Source organism: Dipodomys merriami, unplaced genomic scaffold (assembly GCF_024711535.1).
Source record: "Dipodomys merriami isolate MVZ:Mamm:240054 unplaced genomic scaffold, mDipMer1.0.p SCAF_3, whole genome shotgun sequence".
Taxonomy (NCBI): Eukaryota; Metazoa; Chordata; class Mammalia; order Rodentia; family Heteromyidae; genus Dipodomys; species Dipodomys merriami.
The window spans coordinates 2,260,845-2,277,710 of record NW_027204492.1 but is presented as its reverse complement, the minus strand read 5'-3'; the positions used below and the strand labels follow the sequence as shown (position 1 = coordinate 2,277,710).

The 16,866-nt window shown below is 46.2% G+C and overlaps 1 protein-coding gene across 3 annotated transcripts in view; it reads left to right on the top strand.

The window, feature by feature from the left end:
* Nucleotides 1–8,750, top strand: part of Znf185 (zinc finger protein 185 with LIM domain) — a 59,910-nt gene extending 51,160 nt beyond the window's left edge. For all 3 annotated transcript variants that reach the window (XM_070039548.1, XM_070039547.1, XM_070039546.1), the window contains 3 exons: nucleotides 1,670–1,772; nucleotides 5,439–5,537; nucleotides 6,289–8,750. In XM_070039548.1, the coding sequence (XP_069895649.1) occupies nucleotides 1,670–1,772; nucleotides 5,439–5,537 (202 nt within the window). In that variant the 3' untranslated portion in view covers nucleotides 6,289–8,750. The remainder of the gene's footprint in view (nucleotides 1–1,669; nucleotides 1,773–5,438; nucleotides 5,538–6,288) is intronic.
* Nucleotides 8,751–16,866: the final 8,116 nt, after the last annotated feature.

The following is a 16,866-nucleotide window of genomic DNA, read 5'->3' as shown; positions in this document are numbered from 1 at the left end:
CCATGTATCACTTAGTAAATCACATCACCAGGTGAATTCTTAGCACAAAAGGCAATGTACTAGTCTGTTACCTGTTGCTATCACAAATGCCTGAGGCAGAGAAGTTTCTAAAGAAGAGAGGCTTCTTTAGCTGACAGCAGTGGAAGCTCAAGAACATGACACTAATGTGTCTGGCTAGGGTGGGAGGCCTTGTGGCATCACAGGAGCCTTTTTTTGGGGAACTGACCTAACTATGAAAGATCCACATTGCTCTCTTTCAAAGACCTAATTATATCCCTGAAGCCTAACTCTTAAAGATCCCACTGCATGTCCCACTACCATACTGAAGACCAAGCTTTCAGCATATGAACCCTTGGGCACACACTCCAAGCAGAGGAGAGCAAGTGATTAAAAACATAGGAATGAATCAATTGTATAGGGTTAAATGGAATAAGGCAGATCAGATAGCCTAGAGCTCCCCCTCCTTGTGGTACAAATGTTAATCCAGAATCAAACATTTCTGGTTAATTGCTGAGTTTAGAGGAAAGAAGGAGATTCTCCAAGGACAACCTCAGTCGTCAGTGTCAGGTGCACAGACATGTGCACGTGCGAAGGAAGACTGAGTGAGATAGAAGGGGTAATGCACTGGATTCCTCTTGCTAAGGCAGGGCTCTCTTGCAACACTGATACCTACAAAGAGCTCTGGCCAACAGCAAGCTGGATGGCTGAATGCAGCATACCCATGATAAAGCTGGGCTGTGGCAGGACCTGAGGAAGCCAGACTGCTAGCACTTCCCTGGGTACTGTGAGAAGGAGGTATACATCTCTAGAAGAGAGCACTCATGATTTTAGCCTGGAGGAACAGAGCAAACTGGAGCTTTTGGCACATCTTATGTGAAGAGGAAAAGCACAGGTGACTGTTACGAACAAAAAGGTGGATCTACCAGGCACCAGTGGCTCACACCTACTCAGGAGACTGACATCTGAGGATCCTGGTTTGAAACCAGTCGGGGCAGGAAAGTCTGTGACACTATCATCTCCAATTAACCACCAACAAACCAACTCCCTCAACCAGTTCCAGGTACTGGTAGCTCACACCTATAGTCCAAGGTACTCAGGAGGCTGAGATCTGAGGATCACAGTTCCAAGCCAGTCCAGGTAGACAAATCAGTGAGATTCTAATTTCCAGTTAGCCAGCAAAAGGCTAGAACTGGAAGTATGGCTCAAGTGATAGAGCATGAGCCATGAGCAGAAATAGCCAAGGGAGGGTGTGAGGCCCTGAGATCAGGCCTCAGTACTAGCACATAAAACAAAAAAGAAACAAACCAGAGCTCCTGGAACACGGTTGTGAATTACCCCAAAAGGCAGTATCTTCAGCATTCACATGATTAAAGCAGGTTGTCCAAGCAGACTTAACGGCGGGGTCAGCCTAAGAATACAGAAGCAGAAAAGCAGGGTTCTGCAGTCCCAGGCATAACGTGGAGAAGGGCTGTCACACAAGGCTAGTGGAGAATGGGTTAGACCTAGGACCCAGGGCTACGCTCCCAATTGTGCACCACAGAAATAAGGAGCAGGCTGGATATGCTGAGAGGCTCTGGGGCTGGCTACATCAAGGCAGTAGGTCTTGTTGAATCATGTCAGAAACCTAAAAGACAGCTTTATCACTGGCTTCTTGTTTTTCTTCTTACAGAACAACTGGAGGGATCTGCACTTACTGCAGCCGGGAGATCCGAGACTGTCCAAAGATTACCCTAGAACATCTTGGCATCTGCTGCCATGAATATTGTTTTAAGGTAAGATGGAAGAATGGTGCTGGTGACATCACACAGAGCATAAGAGTGGCATGGGTTCTAGAGGATGTGAAGGCAGTTTGCTGTCTGTGAGCAAGTGTGAACTGTCTTACATGTGCTGCAGGACTGAGGAAGTGAAGGGGAATTGGTAACTGCACATGGCTAGTACCAATAAGAGAGACAAAAGTGGTCTTCTTCTCAACAAAGGGGCACTAAATATAAAGGTCCTAAGGTGGAAGCCTGGAGGGTGCTAGCTGGCATTGCTAGTGTGGCAAGTGTGAGGGGGAGAATGAGAAGAAAGGAGGAACTGAGCCGGTCTCTGGTGGCTCACGCCTGTCATCCTAGCTACTCAGGAGGCCGAGATCTGAAAATCACAGTTCAAAGCCAGTCCAGGCAGGAAAGTCCATGAGACTCTAATCTCCAATTAACCACTCAGAAAACCAGAAGTGGCCCTGTGCTCAAGTGGTAGAGCGCTCGCCTTGAGTTGAAGAGCTCAGGGACAGCAGCCAGGCCAAGAGTTCAAGCCCCATGACCAACAAAAGCAAAAATTAAAAAAAAGAAGATTCTGGAGGTAGCTGGAAGCTGCACTGTGTAGGCCTTAGAGGAAAGAGTTTGCATTTCATTCTACATGCAATTGGAACATAGAGGGTTAGTTGTGAAGTGATGAAATGTGATTGGTGCCTTTTCAAGGATCCCTGTCTTCCAAGGGAGGCTGCAAGGCAGGGAGAGAATGGTCACTTGACTCAAAGGATAGTAATGGCGAGGGGTGTCTGGATGGATAATAGAGCTGACAGGCTGTGGGATTCCAGACGCTGACAGAAGCCAAGATTTGGGATGTAAAGACACTGAGTGAAAGAATGGTCCTTTCCTTTCCAATGAGTGAGGGACTAAAGGGGTACAGGTTTGGACATGAATTCAAGAGTAAGGGTGGACATAGGTAACACTGAAGATGCCAATAGAGAGGTCACATAAGCAATTAAAAATGCATGCTTGGCTGGGTGCCTGTGGCTCACACCTGTCATCCTAGCTACTCAGGAGGCTGAGATCTCAGGATCGCAGTTCAAAGCCAGCCCGGGCAGGAAAGTCTGTGAGACTCTTATCTCCAATAAACCACCGGAAAACTGGAAGTGGCACTGCAGCTCAAGTGGTAGAGCACTGGCCTTGAGCTGAAGAGCTGAGGGACAGCGCCCAGGCCCGGAGTTCAAACCCCATGACCGACCAAAAAAAAAAAAAAAAAAAGCTTAAGTTTGGGTTCTAGGGAAAGGACAGGACTGGAGTCCATGTGACCAGATGAATTCAGCTAAGATGTAAGTAGGGGGAGGGGAGGACTGAGGAAACCAGCAGCTCTGTGGGTGATGTGGTATCAGAGCATAGCAAAAGGAAGACATTCAATAAAGCTTTGATGGAGTTCCATTGACAGACTGATTAGTCACTGCCTTTTGAGAGAGGAATGGGCCTTTTTACATCTTTCCCAAGGTTGCCAAACATATGATCCTTAAGGCTTGCGCCACCTGTTGAGTGATTTGAGAAGTGAAGATTGGTCCATTGCCACTTTGCAACCTAACCTAACCTAGGAATGACAGACTGCAGTAAAACTTTAGCCACTTTTGATGCCTTTTCAAAGGTGGTAGGAAAAGCTCCTATCCACCCAATAAAGATGTCAATAACTGTTAGGAAGTGTTTATGTTAGAGTTTTTATGGGTGAACATATGAGTAAAAATCTATTTGCGTGTCTTGGCTTGCACGTGTCCTTGTACTTGGTGTGTGGGCAATGAGGGATAGGTTTGCAACTGGTCCTGTGGATTGATTTGGTTCCAAATGAAGCATTGTTGTGCAACAGATGGAAAAGAATCCAAAGAGGGGCTGTGAAATATAGGGGGTGGAAGGAGTTGCATGCTTTTGTCCCTGTATATAGGGAGTTACAGATGTCTGCAAGGACACCCATCTTTCATTGTCAGGTAATCAAGGTCCTTCCCAGGTCGTCCCTGAGAGGGGAGGAATTAGGTGTTCTGTGGAGAGAGAGGCTTATAGGAAGGGTTTAAGGTATTAAGACAGGGATATGGCAGCTGCCTTGATATGCTAGGCTCATCTATGTGGCCAGGCAAATAGACCAGAAGGCTTACTGATGGGTGCGGGGCATCTAAGGTCTTATACAGGTGATAGTTTCTCAAGATGGCTGCAGTGGTCACCCCATAAATGATCACTAAGAGGTCAAATCACACTAAGCCTGAGAGTTAGCCATTGAATTCTGCAACATTCAGAGCTAAGGCTCACCTTGTGTGTGTGTGTGTGTGTGTGTGTGTGTGTGTGTGTGTGTGTGTGTGTGTGTGTGAGTGTGTGTGTGTGTGTGTGTGTGTTGGGTGAGATCGAAAGATAATAGAACATGTGGAAATAGAGAAAGCAAGTGTGGAATGACCTCGTTGAAGGCTTGGCCAACCATGTGAGTCACACACAGGGAGGGTCCCACATCAGGTGGTGAGAGATTGAGGAATTCTGTAGTTGCTCCGGTTTTCTGGATTGCTACAGACCACATTGTTTTTCTACTTTGTGGACATCCATGAAAGTCCTAGAAGATTCTGTAGACTTTAAGTAATGAACTTAATGATGGACACTCATGTGGAACACAGCATGCTTACCGGAATCTGAGAAGACAGGTGCTGTCTCCAGACCTGTGAGGGACACTGGTCTGGAGTTGGCAGTGAAAGGGCACGCTGGGCTTTGTTCAGGGTGCCACACACAGAAAAAGACAGCTGCTGCCTGGGTCTTGGCCGGGTCTATCAATGTAGGCAGAAAGCAGTCATCTGGCAGGCACAGAGAAAGTGCACAGCCAGGCGAGGATTTCACATCGCTTTGGACTCACATAAGGTGTGCACAAGTTGGGGTTGTGGCAGAAAAGTGGCAGAAAAGTCTGACATGCTTGGAGGATTTTTGGAGGGTGGACAGTGTGAGGAACTTGCCCAACCTTGCCAAGCTAATAAGTAGCCGAGTCCAGGCTCACACTGAATTCTGAAATCTAGGCTCCTGACCATTGTATGGTCCTAGTGCCATCTAGGGTTTTGTGGTAGTGGGGGGGGGGGTTCTTTTCATTTTTTAAGAATTTGTTCTTGTATGTTTGGTTGGCTTTTCTGGGGCTCTGTTGCAGGCCCTTAAATGTTAGACAAGCACTGTATTTATAAGCTACTCCCCAACCCTGTTTTTGTCTTATGTTTGAAGTTGAGTTTTGCTTCTCTCCTTCCCCTGGTGTCTGTACTTGGGTTTGTGCTCAGGGCCTTTTGTTTGATAGGCAGGCACTCTACCCCTTGAGCCATGATTCCAGACTTTTTTTTCTTTAGTTATTTTTGTCAGTAGGATGCTATGTGTTTGCTCAGGTCCAGCCTAAGACCATGCTCCTCATACCTGAGCCAACCACACAGCTGGGATCACAGACGTGTACCGTCTGATTACGATGTGGTCTCATTAACTTTCTGCCTAGGCTAGACCTGAACCATAATGCTTCAGATCCCCACCTCTGGAGTAACTAGGCTTAAAGGCATGAGCCACCACAGTAGGTTGTTTTTCTTGCCTTGTTTTATTGTCTTCTCGGAAGTTCAGGCTGTGCTATGGGCTCACAGCTTCTGCCTGCCCCCTTCCTGCTTTGAGTACTGACAGCCACCTGGCTTTCTCTTTCAGTGTGGCATCTGCAATAAACCAATGGGTGACCTCCTGGATCAGATCTTCATTCACCGAGACACCATCCACTGTGGGAAATGCTATGGAAAGCTCTTCTAGGTGGGTGCCTACAGACCATAAGATAAGCAGTCAAGAATCTACCAGAGGGAAGAAATTTGTCTAGGTCTCTGCCTATGTCTTTCCCCAGGACCATGCTATCCCTCTCAGCCTTTTGGTTCAGAGGGCCCTGAGTACTTGTCTTGTGCCATTTGACACTTGAGGTCTTCAGTAGCCTGGGTACTACTCCATGGGGATACTTCCAAGTTGGCCTAGTCATAGTCTCTTCCTGTCCACAGTACCTCCCACCCAGAAGCTCATCTGAGCTCTGTATCTCTGGGATGCCACTAGACCTCTGTTAGTCCCATTTTGTGACAAGGAAAAATAGTCTGGGGGTACACCTAAAACACCTAGCTGGTTTGTAGTAGAATCAAGACCTTACCCCAGGTCTTCAGACTCCAGTTGTGGCCTTTCTACTCTATTCTTTCAGAGCCTTTTGAGCACTTTCTGCCCAGCTTTAAATCCAGACATCAGAGCCTGGGTATTGAGTAGACTAGCCTCTAAGCTAACAGTCAGTGGAATTGCCCCAAGTATCTGATACAGAGCAGGAAATTTCCCTTGAAGGCAACTGGAATGGGTAGCAAGCAGGCTCTTTGCCCCATCTATATGCTGGTTGCCTTCTCTCCAGAAGATGCTTTTGAGTTGGACTCTAGCTCTTGAGCACTGGGGATGACAGATTACCTGCCCCCAGGGTCTGTGGCTGAATGTTGGATTAGATGTTTATTTCCAATATCATACTTCTGTTTCCTTTTAGCTCCCCACCGGCTGAGCAGAAGCTGATGAATCCCAGACAAGTTTGGCTATCCCATTGCCTAAAGTTACTGGCTCCTCTCTTTCTCTCTCTCACTGATCTCTTCATACTTCTACCCATCTTAGATTGAACTTACTAACATCCAATACTGTATCTTAATGATGCTACACCAATTACTTCTCTGTGTAGTTTTTATAGCTTAAGAAATCTCTTAACAGCTATGATTTCATTTCAGGCTTGAACTCCTTGATCAAAGGATCAAATAGGAACTGCATTTTGGCTTCTCTAAGACATACTGGCTTTATAACAAATGCAGCCAATCTGGATGTTAGGCCTGGGCAGAAGTGTGGGGCTCAATGTGCTGATTCTCTTGAGGCTTCTGAGGGACCACATTGAAAAGTATTGACGATCCCTGGTGGGTAAATTGCAAGCATTGAATGCTAGGCATTAAATAGGCTAATAGCTTGTCTATTTGCCACATGCATTTAAAAAATTTTCCATCCACATTTTAAAGTAGTTAGTTGTTTTACATGGAGTTATGTAGCAGATTTTAATTACTTCCTCCTATCTTCCTTTCACCATATTTGTTTTTCTGTGAAGGTTTGTGGGTATGTTTTGAGAAGTTTACCCAGTTAGACCTAAATTTAATAGGGTATGATTTTAGGAAGCTAACAACCAAAGGGCTATCTGTATCTGTTTGAATGTTGATAGCTGATTAATATCTTTGCCTTCGATTCCTACTCGCTGAGATTGACACAGAAGTCCTCTCAACTAGCTTTTAGGGTACATAGACCCCAGCAAGGTTAAGATGAGAGAAAAAGCAGATTACATTTCCTAAGGCCTCTCCACATACCAGCTGTTATCAAAAAGTGAAGGCATTAATCTCTGTGACCATCCTGAGGAGGGGGTGGGCATTTTTGGCCTCACGTTACACAAGGTAGTAAATCTCAAGGAGCTGGCCTGGCCTTCTGCAGAAGCCTGTGCAGAAACACTGCAGCCTCTCCCCACAGCCCATGCTTTCTCCAGGAGCCAATTGATTTGGTGTTCAGTATATGCCAAGCTCTGTTTGGAGGACACCTAATTCCCACCATGCAACACCACCCTATGAGTTTCTCATGGAGTATAAGAGGGGAACATTGTGAGACCAACTTTTCCTCTAAGCATCGAAGGGACTCCCTAAAATGCTCCAAGAGTCAGATTGCCCTTTCTCCCTCTCCTCCCTTTTCCATGAAAATTCCTCCAAACCACAGCTTTCAAGTGGGATCAGATTTAGTTCCCAGATCTTCCCAAAGAGGTGCTTGTCTAACCAGAGAAAAATCCAATAGGCCTGCTTCCCTGAGCACAGAGCCTTTGGTGGCCTGATTTCCAGTCCAACTTCTGTCTCAAGGTAGCCGCAACTACTGAGACCCTGAGTTCAGAGAACACAGGAATCTGTTGGCTGGCAGCACACAGGCAGGCCCATCTGCATGAACTTGACTGTACTCTGCTGTCTTTAGCCCCAACAGTAATTTGTAAGTTCTTTGAGTGAAAGAGCAAACTTTAAGTTTTTCAACTGAGTGGAGCACCAGTGGCTCACACCCGTAATCCTAGCTAATTGGGAGGCTAAGATAGGAGGATCATGGTTTAAAGCCAGCCTAGGCAAGAAAGTCCGTGAGACTCTTTATCTCCAATAAACTACCAAAAAAGCCAGAAGTGGAGCTGTGGTCCAATTGGTAGAGTGCTAACCTTGAGCAAAAGAAGCTCAGGGACAGTGCCCAGGCTCAGAATTCAAGCTCCAGGAGTGGGGGAAAAAAGTTGTCTTTTTTTTTTTAAAATTCAAAATGAAGGCCTCTTCTCTTGATCTTATTTGAAAATGTCTTTCCATCTCTTCACATTTTCTGAACCCTATGCACAATGATTTGTGGGCATATTCTTCCTGCCAAATGAGTAGATAGGAACGTGTCATTTATTTGCGTATGATTTACTCTGAAAGATATAAAACAAGTTGGCATGGTACACTCTGCACTCACACCACATGAGCTAGTCTTCCTGAAGTCTGATTCTCGGCATGGGTCTTGGCACATGATGAGCACTAACACTCAGGTGCTGAATGAATGGGAACAAGAGCAAAAAGCCACTCTTTGGTGAGAAGTGCTATCCCAGAGTATCAGTGAGGGCCCTTAAAGTAGAACATAAGGTAAAGAGACTTCAGATAGGCTGATTTCTCCACTTCAAAGTTATACTCTATCATTAAGGGAATTTAGAACCAAAATGTAAGATACGAAAAGACAGCTTGTAAAATGAATTCTGATTTTGATCCAAAACAGCTTCTTTCATTTCTTACAAGACACCGAAATCTGTAGACATAAGGAAAAGGAATGGTTGAATTGTTTTTGCTTTCTTTTCAATTGCTTAGTGTTTCTAATTATACTTGCTTAATCTACATTAATGTACACAATTACAATAAATGTTAAGCTATTACACAAGTCAGTGTTAAGCTTTCCTTTGTTATGAGTAATAACTTGGTGTGTTCTACCATGTGTATAATTTACCTGAACTCATTTTTTCTACACAAGCAGCTACATACTTGATATAAAGTATTATGCACAAGTAGTGGAGCTATCTAGACTCAGCAAATGCTACTAAGGAACACAGCATTCTTTTGGGGAGCATCCCTTCATGAGTCCTGTTACATACTTGGAGTGAGCAGGAGCTCAATTCCTTCCAAGTGTGTCTGTAGACAGCCTTAGTTTTAGAAAATGTATTCTTCAATTCAGTTAACAATCTCTTCACCTTTAATTGTCACCCATGATGGTCTGTAAAACCTCTCCTACATATATATATATATATATATATATATATATATACACCAGTCCCTAAAATAGATGAAGACACTTCTCAGGGTCTCATATTCTGTCAGTTTTTCCCATTTAAATAGCATTGGTCCCTTTTCTTCTTTGACCCTAATTGTTTTCGTATTTTTATTAGCTTCCATTAGTTACACAGGAATTAACTTCAGCATCACATATCCACATCCCTGAAACTAATTCTGAATGCACATGTCTCAAAGGCCCTCTCCAAAGATGCCACCCAATGTACACTGGAACTCGTTCCTCTACATATGTACAAAAGCTGCTTCATCTTGCTCCTTATGATCAATACCCCAGACTGTCTGAATCCTGTTGAGTTATCATTCAGCCTATCAAGTGAGCCAGGCTTCCACATTTTGTGTCATCTGAAAATGTGCCCAGAATGCCATCAAGGTCATGTTCCAACCCAGGGACAAGAAGTCCAAAGACAGAACACGTGGCATTCAGAGAACTCTGTCCACCACTGAGCAAGAACCTAAGGACTGTTCTAGGGTCCCTCATACCACTATTGATCACCATAAAGAGGGTATGACTGGGAAAGGAGGGAGAACGAATTCACAGAACGAGGACTATAACAGTAGCTCCTAATTACGTGTTGCTGTCTCAGCCGGTGATGGTATATGACACAGAGTAAAACAGGGTGACGTCATGAACAATGACTTGTTGACCATGTTGCCACTAAGCAAGTGGATTCCACTATTGGGCCTATCTGTTCCTCTTCCTGCTTTCTATCTGCTCCCTTCCCCCTGGGAGTATACTTACAAGGGCTGCCTCCCCATACCTAGTGTGCTGCCCTCTGGAGACTGCTTTTTGCTCACGAAGGTCTTTGGCCTGTAAATATCCTCCACAGAACACAAACATGTGAATCTTCTCTTCACAGTACCATCACTGGGAAGATGCCAAACCTGCTTCCAAGTGCTGTGTGCTCACTGTACTCTGCTTCTGAATGTCTCCCACGTCTGGCCCTTTGCCAGAGCCCTCTACCTGCTCTCTCAACTCTGCCACTGAGTTTTGACCTACCCAGACATTCCATAACCGAAGAGTTCTGCCAGTGAGACCTGTCTACACAACGCCTTCTTCCTGTGAGCATCCTTTCTCTAAAGCATGCTTTCTTCACTTAATTTCACTAAGGCTGTATTGCTTTTTGTTCCTAGAAAAAAAAATAGATTTTTCTGTTGTTTCATTGATTTTTTCTATTTTCTACTGTTTCCTTAATATCTGTTCTAATCTTCATTGTTTTATTTTCTGTAGTACTTACTTGGGATTTAGTTTTAATTTCTTAGGTCCTCAGTGTGCTTGGAAGTCATAGTTTGCTGTACATTCCTGAAGCTATGAAGTTGCATACTAATTTGTTTTCTTTAATGTGTGTGTGCAAGTTTTTCTCTCAGCTCTGCGTTAGCTGCATTTTTTTTCCTTTTCATTTGTTTCAGAAAATTAACTAGTTTCCCTAGTGACTTTGACCTACTGTGGAATGTGCTATTAAGCATGGATTCCAGGTAGGTGCTGGTGGTTCACACCTGTAAGGCTAACTACTCAGAGGCTGAGATCTGAGCATCTTGATTCAAGGCCAGCCCGGGCAAGAAAGTCCATGAGACTCTTATCTCCAATAAAGACAGAAGTGGTACTGTGACTACAGGGGTAGAGCACTATCCTTGAGCAAAAAGAAGCTCAGGGACAGTGCTCAGGCCAAGCTTAAGACCCAGCAATCGAAAAAAAGAAAAGAAAAAGAAAATTTAAAAAATTACAGATTCTAGCGGGGCACTGGTGGCTCATGCCTGTAATCCAAGCTACTCAGGAGGCTGAGATCTGAGGATCATGGTTCAAAGCCAGCCTGGGCAGGAAAGTCTGTGAAACTCTAATCTCCAATAAACCATTCAGAAAACCTGCAGTGGTTCTGTGACTCAAGTGGTAGAGTGCTCACCTTGAGCTGCAGAGCTCAGGGGCAGCAGCCAGGCCCAGAGTTCAAGCCTCACGACTGACCAAAACAAACAAACAAACAAAAAACAGATTCTTTAACTTTCTGTAAACAGATTTTTAGCTTCATTCTATGTAGGTCAGAGAATGTACTTTGCATGACTTCAGCCCCGTTCAATATATGTAGGGTTGTTCTGTCACCTTGTCCATTGCTCTGAATGTGCACTTCAGGGGTATTCTCTCTGAACAGCTACTTAGTATGGGTCTATGATCACTATCCACCCTGCCTTTTGCACTTGCAGCCTCCCTGGAGAATTGGCCCTGTGGCTAGGAAAGCCATTTCTGCCTTGCTCTTCACTTTTGAAGCCCACTGATCACTGGGCTCTGCATTTCAACACTCTCTGGAAACACATCTTTTTCAGACCAACTTCTGCCCTTCAATTGTAAGTGTGCTTTGATGTAGCATACATAATGCTCTGCTGCCTGGTCACCTTCTTGTCTGTCCACTAATACTCTTGATCAGTGCCACAAGAAATGTGCCACTTGAGTATCATCATACCCAGGTCAAACCCCAGTGCTGACAGCATTAAGGAAAGAGAAAAATAGACCAAACATTCTACAACTGAAAATCATTATAATAAGTGTTCTGAAGAGAACATGTAAGATGTGGAAATGCTGTAACAGAATAACCTATTCTGGGCTGATTGATCAGGAAAGCGTTGCCCAAGGAAATGATATTTGGCCTTAGTATGAGTTGCTAAACACGGGGAGAGTGTTTTCCAAACCATCATTTTTATGTGTTTGCTGATCTTGGGGATTGAACTCAGAGCCAAGGTGCTGTCCATGAGCTTTTTTTTTGTTTTATTTTTTCTGCTCAATGCTGGTGCTCAACCACTTGAGCCAGAGCTCCACTTCTGGCTTCTTTGGTGGTTAATTGGAGATAAGAGTCTCATGGACTTTCTTGCCCAGGCTGGCAATCCTGGCCCAATCCTCAGCCACCTGAATAGCTAGGGTTACAGACATGAACCGTCAGCACCTGACTCTGATCCCTCTTTAATGGTGCTCTACATTCAGTTCCACCAGCAAGGCAACTCATTCCTTTCACAGTGTGCCAGGTCTTCCATTGGGCACAGGGAATACAATAAGGAGTATTTAGTCACAGAGTGGCCATTTCCTGGTGAGACAGACAGGGAGCAAACCCTCTTCAGGAGTAGACAAGAGCTTTATGTAACCAGAATTTTCAGGTCAAAAATGGTGTCCTGGGGTAGGGGACCTCCGAGCTGAAGCCTGAATGAAGAAGTCATTCATTCATTCTTTCATTCATTCATGCAATAAAAGAATTCCTGAACACTCACTGTTGGTCACACGCTATAATGGGCCATGACAGGGTGATGGGTGGAGCTGTGAGTGAAGGCAGAGGTGTATTGGAGATCCCAGAAAGAGATGCTAGGAGCCCAGCATGCCTGCCAACGGAAGCTATAGGCAACAAGCAGAGCCAAGACTGAGACAATGGCCATGTGGTCTATAAGCACAGGATCACAGGGTCAGGGTCAGGAGTACTCCAGCTCTTGGGATCTCATATCCCACCAGCACTCCCTGCATACTGGACATGGAACTATGTGATTTAATGTTTGCTCTAGTGGGTTTTAGATTGGGCTTTGTTCCCATCTATCCTTTCTATGCCCCTATTCCTTGCTTTGGGAACTGTAATGATTACTCCGGGCCACTGTATGTCTGAAGCATGTAATTGATTTTTGATTGGTCATTATAGGGGCTCACATCTAAAAGTTTCCTGTGAAACTCAGAGGAGGCTTTGGATTTGAATTTTTTTGGTACCACTACTGGGACTTCAACTGAGGGCCTGGACTCTATCCCTTAGCTTTACCCCTCAAGGCTGGTGCTCTACCACTTGAGCCACAGCTCCATTTCCAACTTTTTGGTGGCTAATTCTAGATGAGACTCCCACAAACTTTTTGGCCTGGGCTGGTTTTGAACCGTGATCCTCAGATCTCGATCTCAGCCTCCTGAGTAGCTAGGAGTATAGGAAAGAGCCACCAGCTACTAGGTTGGCTTTGAACTTTTGAGCAATGCTGAAACACTTAAAACTAGGGACTCATTGGCTGGGAAGATGGCTCAGTGGCAGAGTGCTTGCCTTGCAATGCATGAGGCCCTGGGTTCGATTCCCCAGCACCACATAAGCAAAAAAAAACAACAACAACAAAAAAAAAACTAGGGACTCATGAAGACGGTCTAAGTGTATTTTATATTGTGAGATGGACATAAGATCTTTGGAGGCCAGGGGAGGATGTACAGAATCCCCCAAATGCCCATGGGCTAAAAGCTTGGTCCCCAACTTGGTGTTTCTCTGCCTAATTGTGGATTGGAGCATCTAAAACTATGAATCACACTACATCTTGTGAGAGGGCTGCTCTCTGCCCCCCCTCTCTTACTTCTAAAGCATAAGGTAAGCAGTTTTACTGCACCATGTGCTCCTGTCATGATGTGGTCCTAGTCACAGGTATAAAAGCAAAGGGACCACTAGAGGGGACCGAGGAAACCTCTAACACTGTGAGCCAAAGCAACTCTTTCCTCCTTATAAGTTAATCATCTCAGGTATTTGTTTTCATGTTTGAGCCTTTCCAAATTCATCTGACAAAGTTAACCATGCATTGAGGATTGGTAATTGCCTCTTTGGTGTGGGCCTCCTGAGTAGCTAGGATTATAGATATGAGACACCGGCACATGGCTTTAACTAGATTTTTAAGGCCCAATCACAAAGCTGAACACTGCTAGTTCATACCTAGCCACTCAAGAGGCTGAGATCGGAGGATCATGACTGAAAGCATGCCCACCTGCACAGAAAAGTCTGGAGATTCTTATATCCAGTTAACCAGCAAAAGCCAGAAGTGGAGCTGTGGCCAAGCGCCAGCCTTGAGATAAAAGGCAAAGCAAGAGTACAAGGCCCTGAATTCAAGCCTTAGTACTGGCATTAAAAGAAATCCCTATCATGAGTCAAGGTCACATTGAGGTATTAGGAGACCGAAATGGAAAATATAATTTTGTGGGGAGAAGAGAGAAAATTGAGCCCACATCAGTACTTTTTTGCAGCGTCATTTTCTAGAATAGCAATGAATGGGGATGATTTTGTAATTACTGGTGTTTTCCAAGACCATAGTACTCAAGTGAAGGTCAACAATGAATAGGTCACTGGTCCTGGTGCCAGGCAGGATAGGTGCTGTCACCCACAAAGGGTTCACAAGGCCAACTGCCATATAAGGGGCCACCATGCCCAGGGGAGAAGTCATGCCTCAGGCTCCATGGAGATGCAGTAGGTGCCTCGCTTTGGAGGGGTTTGCCACAATTGACCAGGGCTTTCAGTGGGGAAAATCTTTTTTGGGGGGAGGGGGTTCTGGTCATGGGGCCTGAACTCTGGGCCTGGGCACTGTCCCTCAGCTCTTCAGCTCAAGGCTAGCACTCTACCACTTGAGCCACAGCGCCACTTCCGGCTTTTTTCTTTTTGCTTATGTGGTGCTGAGGAATTGAACCCAGAGCCTCAGGCATGCAAGGCAAGCGCTCTACCACTGAGCCACCTTCCCAGCCCTGGGAAAATCTTATAGGGCAGAGCACACACCTGTTTTAGAAGTGGCCAATAAAGACCTGTGATGGTACAGATCAAAGGCTCCACCATTAGGGGATCTTGGTCCAACCTTTGAGCCCAGGGAAGTGGCTGGCAGGTGCCTAGGCTTTTTTCCTGCCCACATGACTCAGGTGAAGGTGCCAGGGTTCTAGGAGGGAGTGAGCCCCATCAATGGCCTGAGAGTGAAAGGAGAGAGACAAACAGTCATTCTGCTCAGGTGATATCTGAGGTTTGGGAATGGGGTGGCCTCCAGGGATCGGTGCCTTCTGACCAGACACTAGGCTTTCAGTTGGCCAGGGCCTATGGGGGATCAGGCTGCTCGGGAGAGGTCCTCACCTGTCGCCCCCTCTGTGGAGAAAGAGGGTGGAAATGAGCACAAGGCACTTGAGAATGGGCAAGCAGGGGCAGCAGCAGAGGGAGACGAGCAGCTCACAGAAGGCCAGGGTGGAGGCTGCAGCTTGCCTGGAGAAACCTCAGAGGTCCAGGACTGGCCTCTGGTTGGTGCTTCCTGCCTTCTGGTGGCATGAGCTAAACGCACGGTGCACGGTGACTGAGCAGCGGTGCCAAATACAGTCACTTTCTGAACGACCTCAAACTCAAACCCAAACTTGTCACCTCCCCGCCCTCAGGCCCAGAGGGGACGATTGATGGAAGCCCATCAGACAGTCACAGACTCACCTGCACGCGCATGATGCCGCACAGGCCTGTTGTGCTCAGGGGAAAGGCACAGAGCTTCCATGGGCTAGCTGACTGGCGTTAGCCCCTGCCCGGCCTTTGCCTCTGGTCCTGCTGCTGCAACCTGAAGGGGCTCCTGGCAAGTTGCCATGGAAACTGTGTGGCTCATGATGGGGACTATGACCAAAAACCTGTGCACTCCCTCCACACTTCAGTGGGGAGGATGGAGTTGGTCATGGATCTAAAGGCAAGGTCAGGTCTACTGTTTGCCTGGGCAAGATCACTTCAGTCTTCTGAGCTCCTATAAAAGCAGCTGCATGCAGGAGCATCTTGTCCTCATACCCAGGCTGATCTGGGAACTTTCTCTCGAGTTGTCAGCTTGGGATCGCACATATGGCCAGTCTGATCTCACTGAATGCCCCCAAATGCCCCCCAACACCCATGGTGCTGCCAGTGATCTTAAAGCCCTCTGACCCTTGTGCCCTTTCAACATCTGATCCACTTATACCAGGGGACTCCCCAAGTGCCCTGGGAAGCCAGGCAGTCACCAGCTCTGAAAACCATCAGCATGCTGTTGCCTGACTTCTGCTCATTTTCTGGCTCCCACAGCCCCTTACCAGTCTTGTCCTGGGCATCCCCAATGTTAGCCCAGAAACCCCCTTAGTACTCCCATCCCAACAAACATGAGACTCAGCAGGGAACATGCATGAAATTTATTGAAGAGAAACATTTGCTGAAAACCATTGAGAAAAGATGACAATAACTTCCACTGCCACTGAAGGATACCCATCTCTCTCCTCCACTCTTGACAACATCTTTTATTTACCAACTCCTCCTTGTCAACAGTCCTTGCTGAGAGTCTCAGATCTGCCTCTTGCCAATACAGTGGCCTTTGGCCATGCCCCCTCACTTCAGAAGTCCCTTCTCACTGTGTCTGGCACAAGACAGTCCCAAAACGCTGGAAAGCATAGCAAGGAACTCCACCCAAGTCAATCCTGGTCAGTTTGTTTTGCCCAATGTTGAAGTTTGGGTCACTGGTAAGTACTTTTTCATACACCCTTTCAGCTGGCTCCTGAGACTGGTCTCTGAGCCTCTGGAAAGGAATTGCTGAGTGAACGTAGGAAGACATACATGCACGCACACGCGCGTGCGTGCACACACACATATGCAAGAGAACACCAGGTAGTTTGGCCTGTGTCTGCAAGAAGAAACCAGAGGTGGACTATGGCACTAGACAGGAGCAAGGAGAGCCTGGGCCCCAACAGAAGTTCTCATTAGCTGGCACCTCCAGGTCAGCTGGTGTCTTACAGATACCTCCAGCTCAGCCACCCGAGTTGGCAGGGTACAACCTGGCCTTGGCCTTAACAGTGGCTGAGGTGTAACTTGCCATGCCAGGCTCCAGAACTCCCTGCTCATTATCTCCGGTTCTGCAGTCTCCCTGCAGGAACAAAAAGAACCAAACGACCCCATGCCACGTCCTCCCTCCTCTGCTGCTTCTGTTAGAAC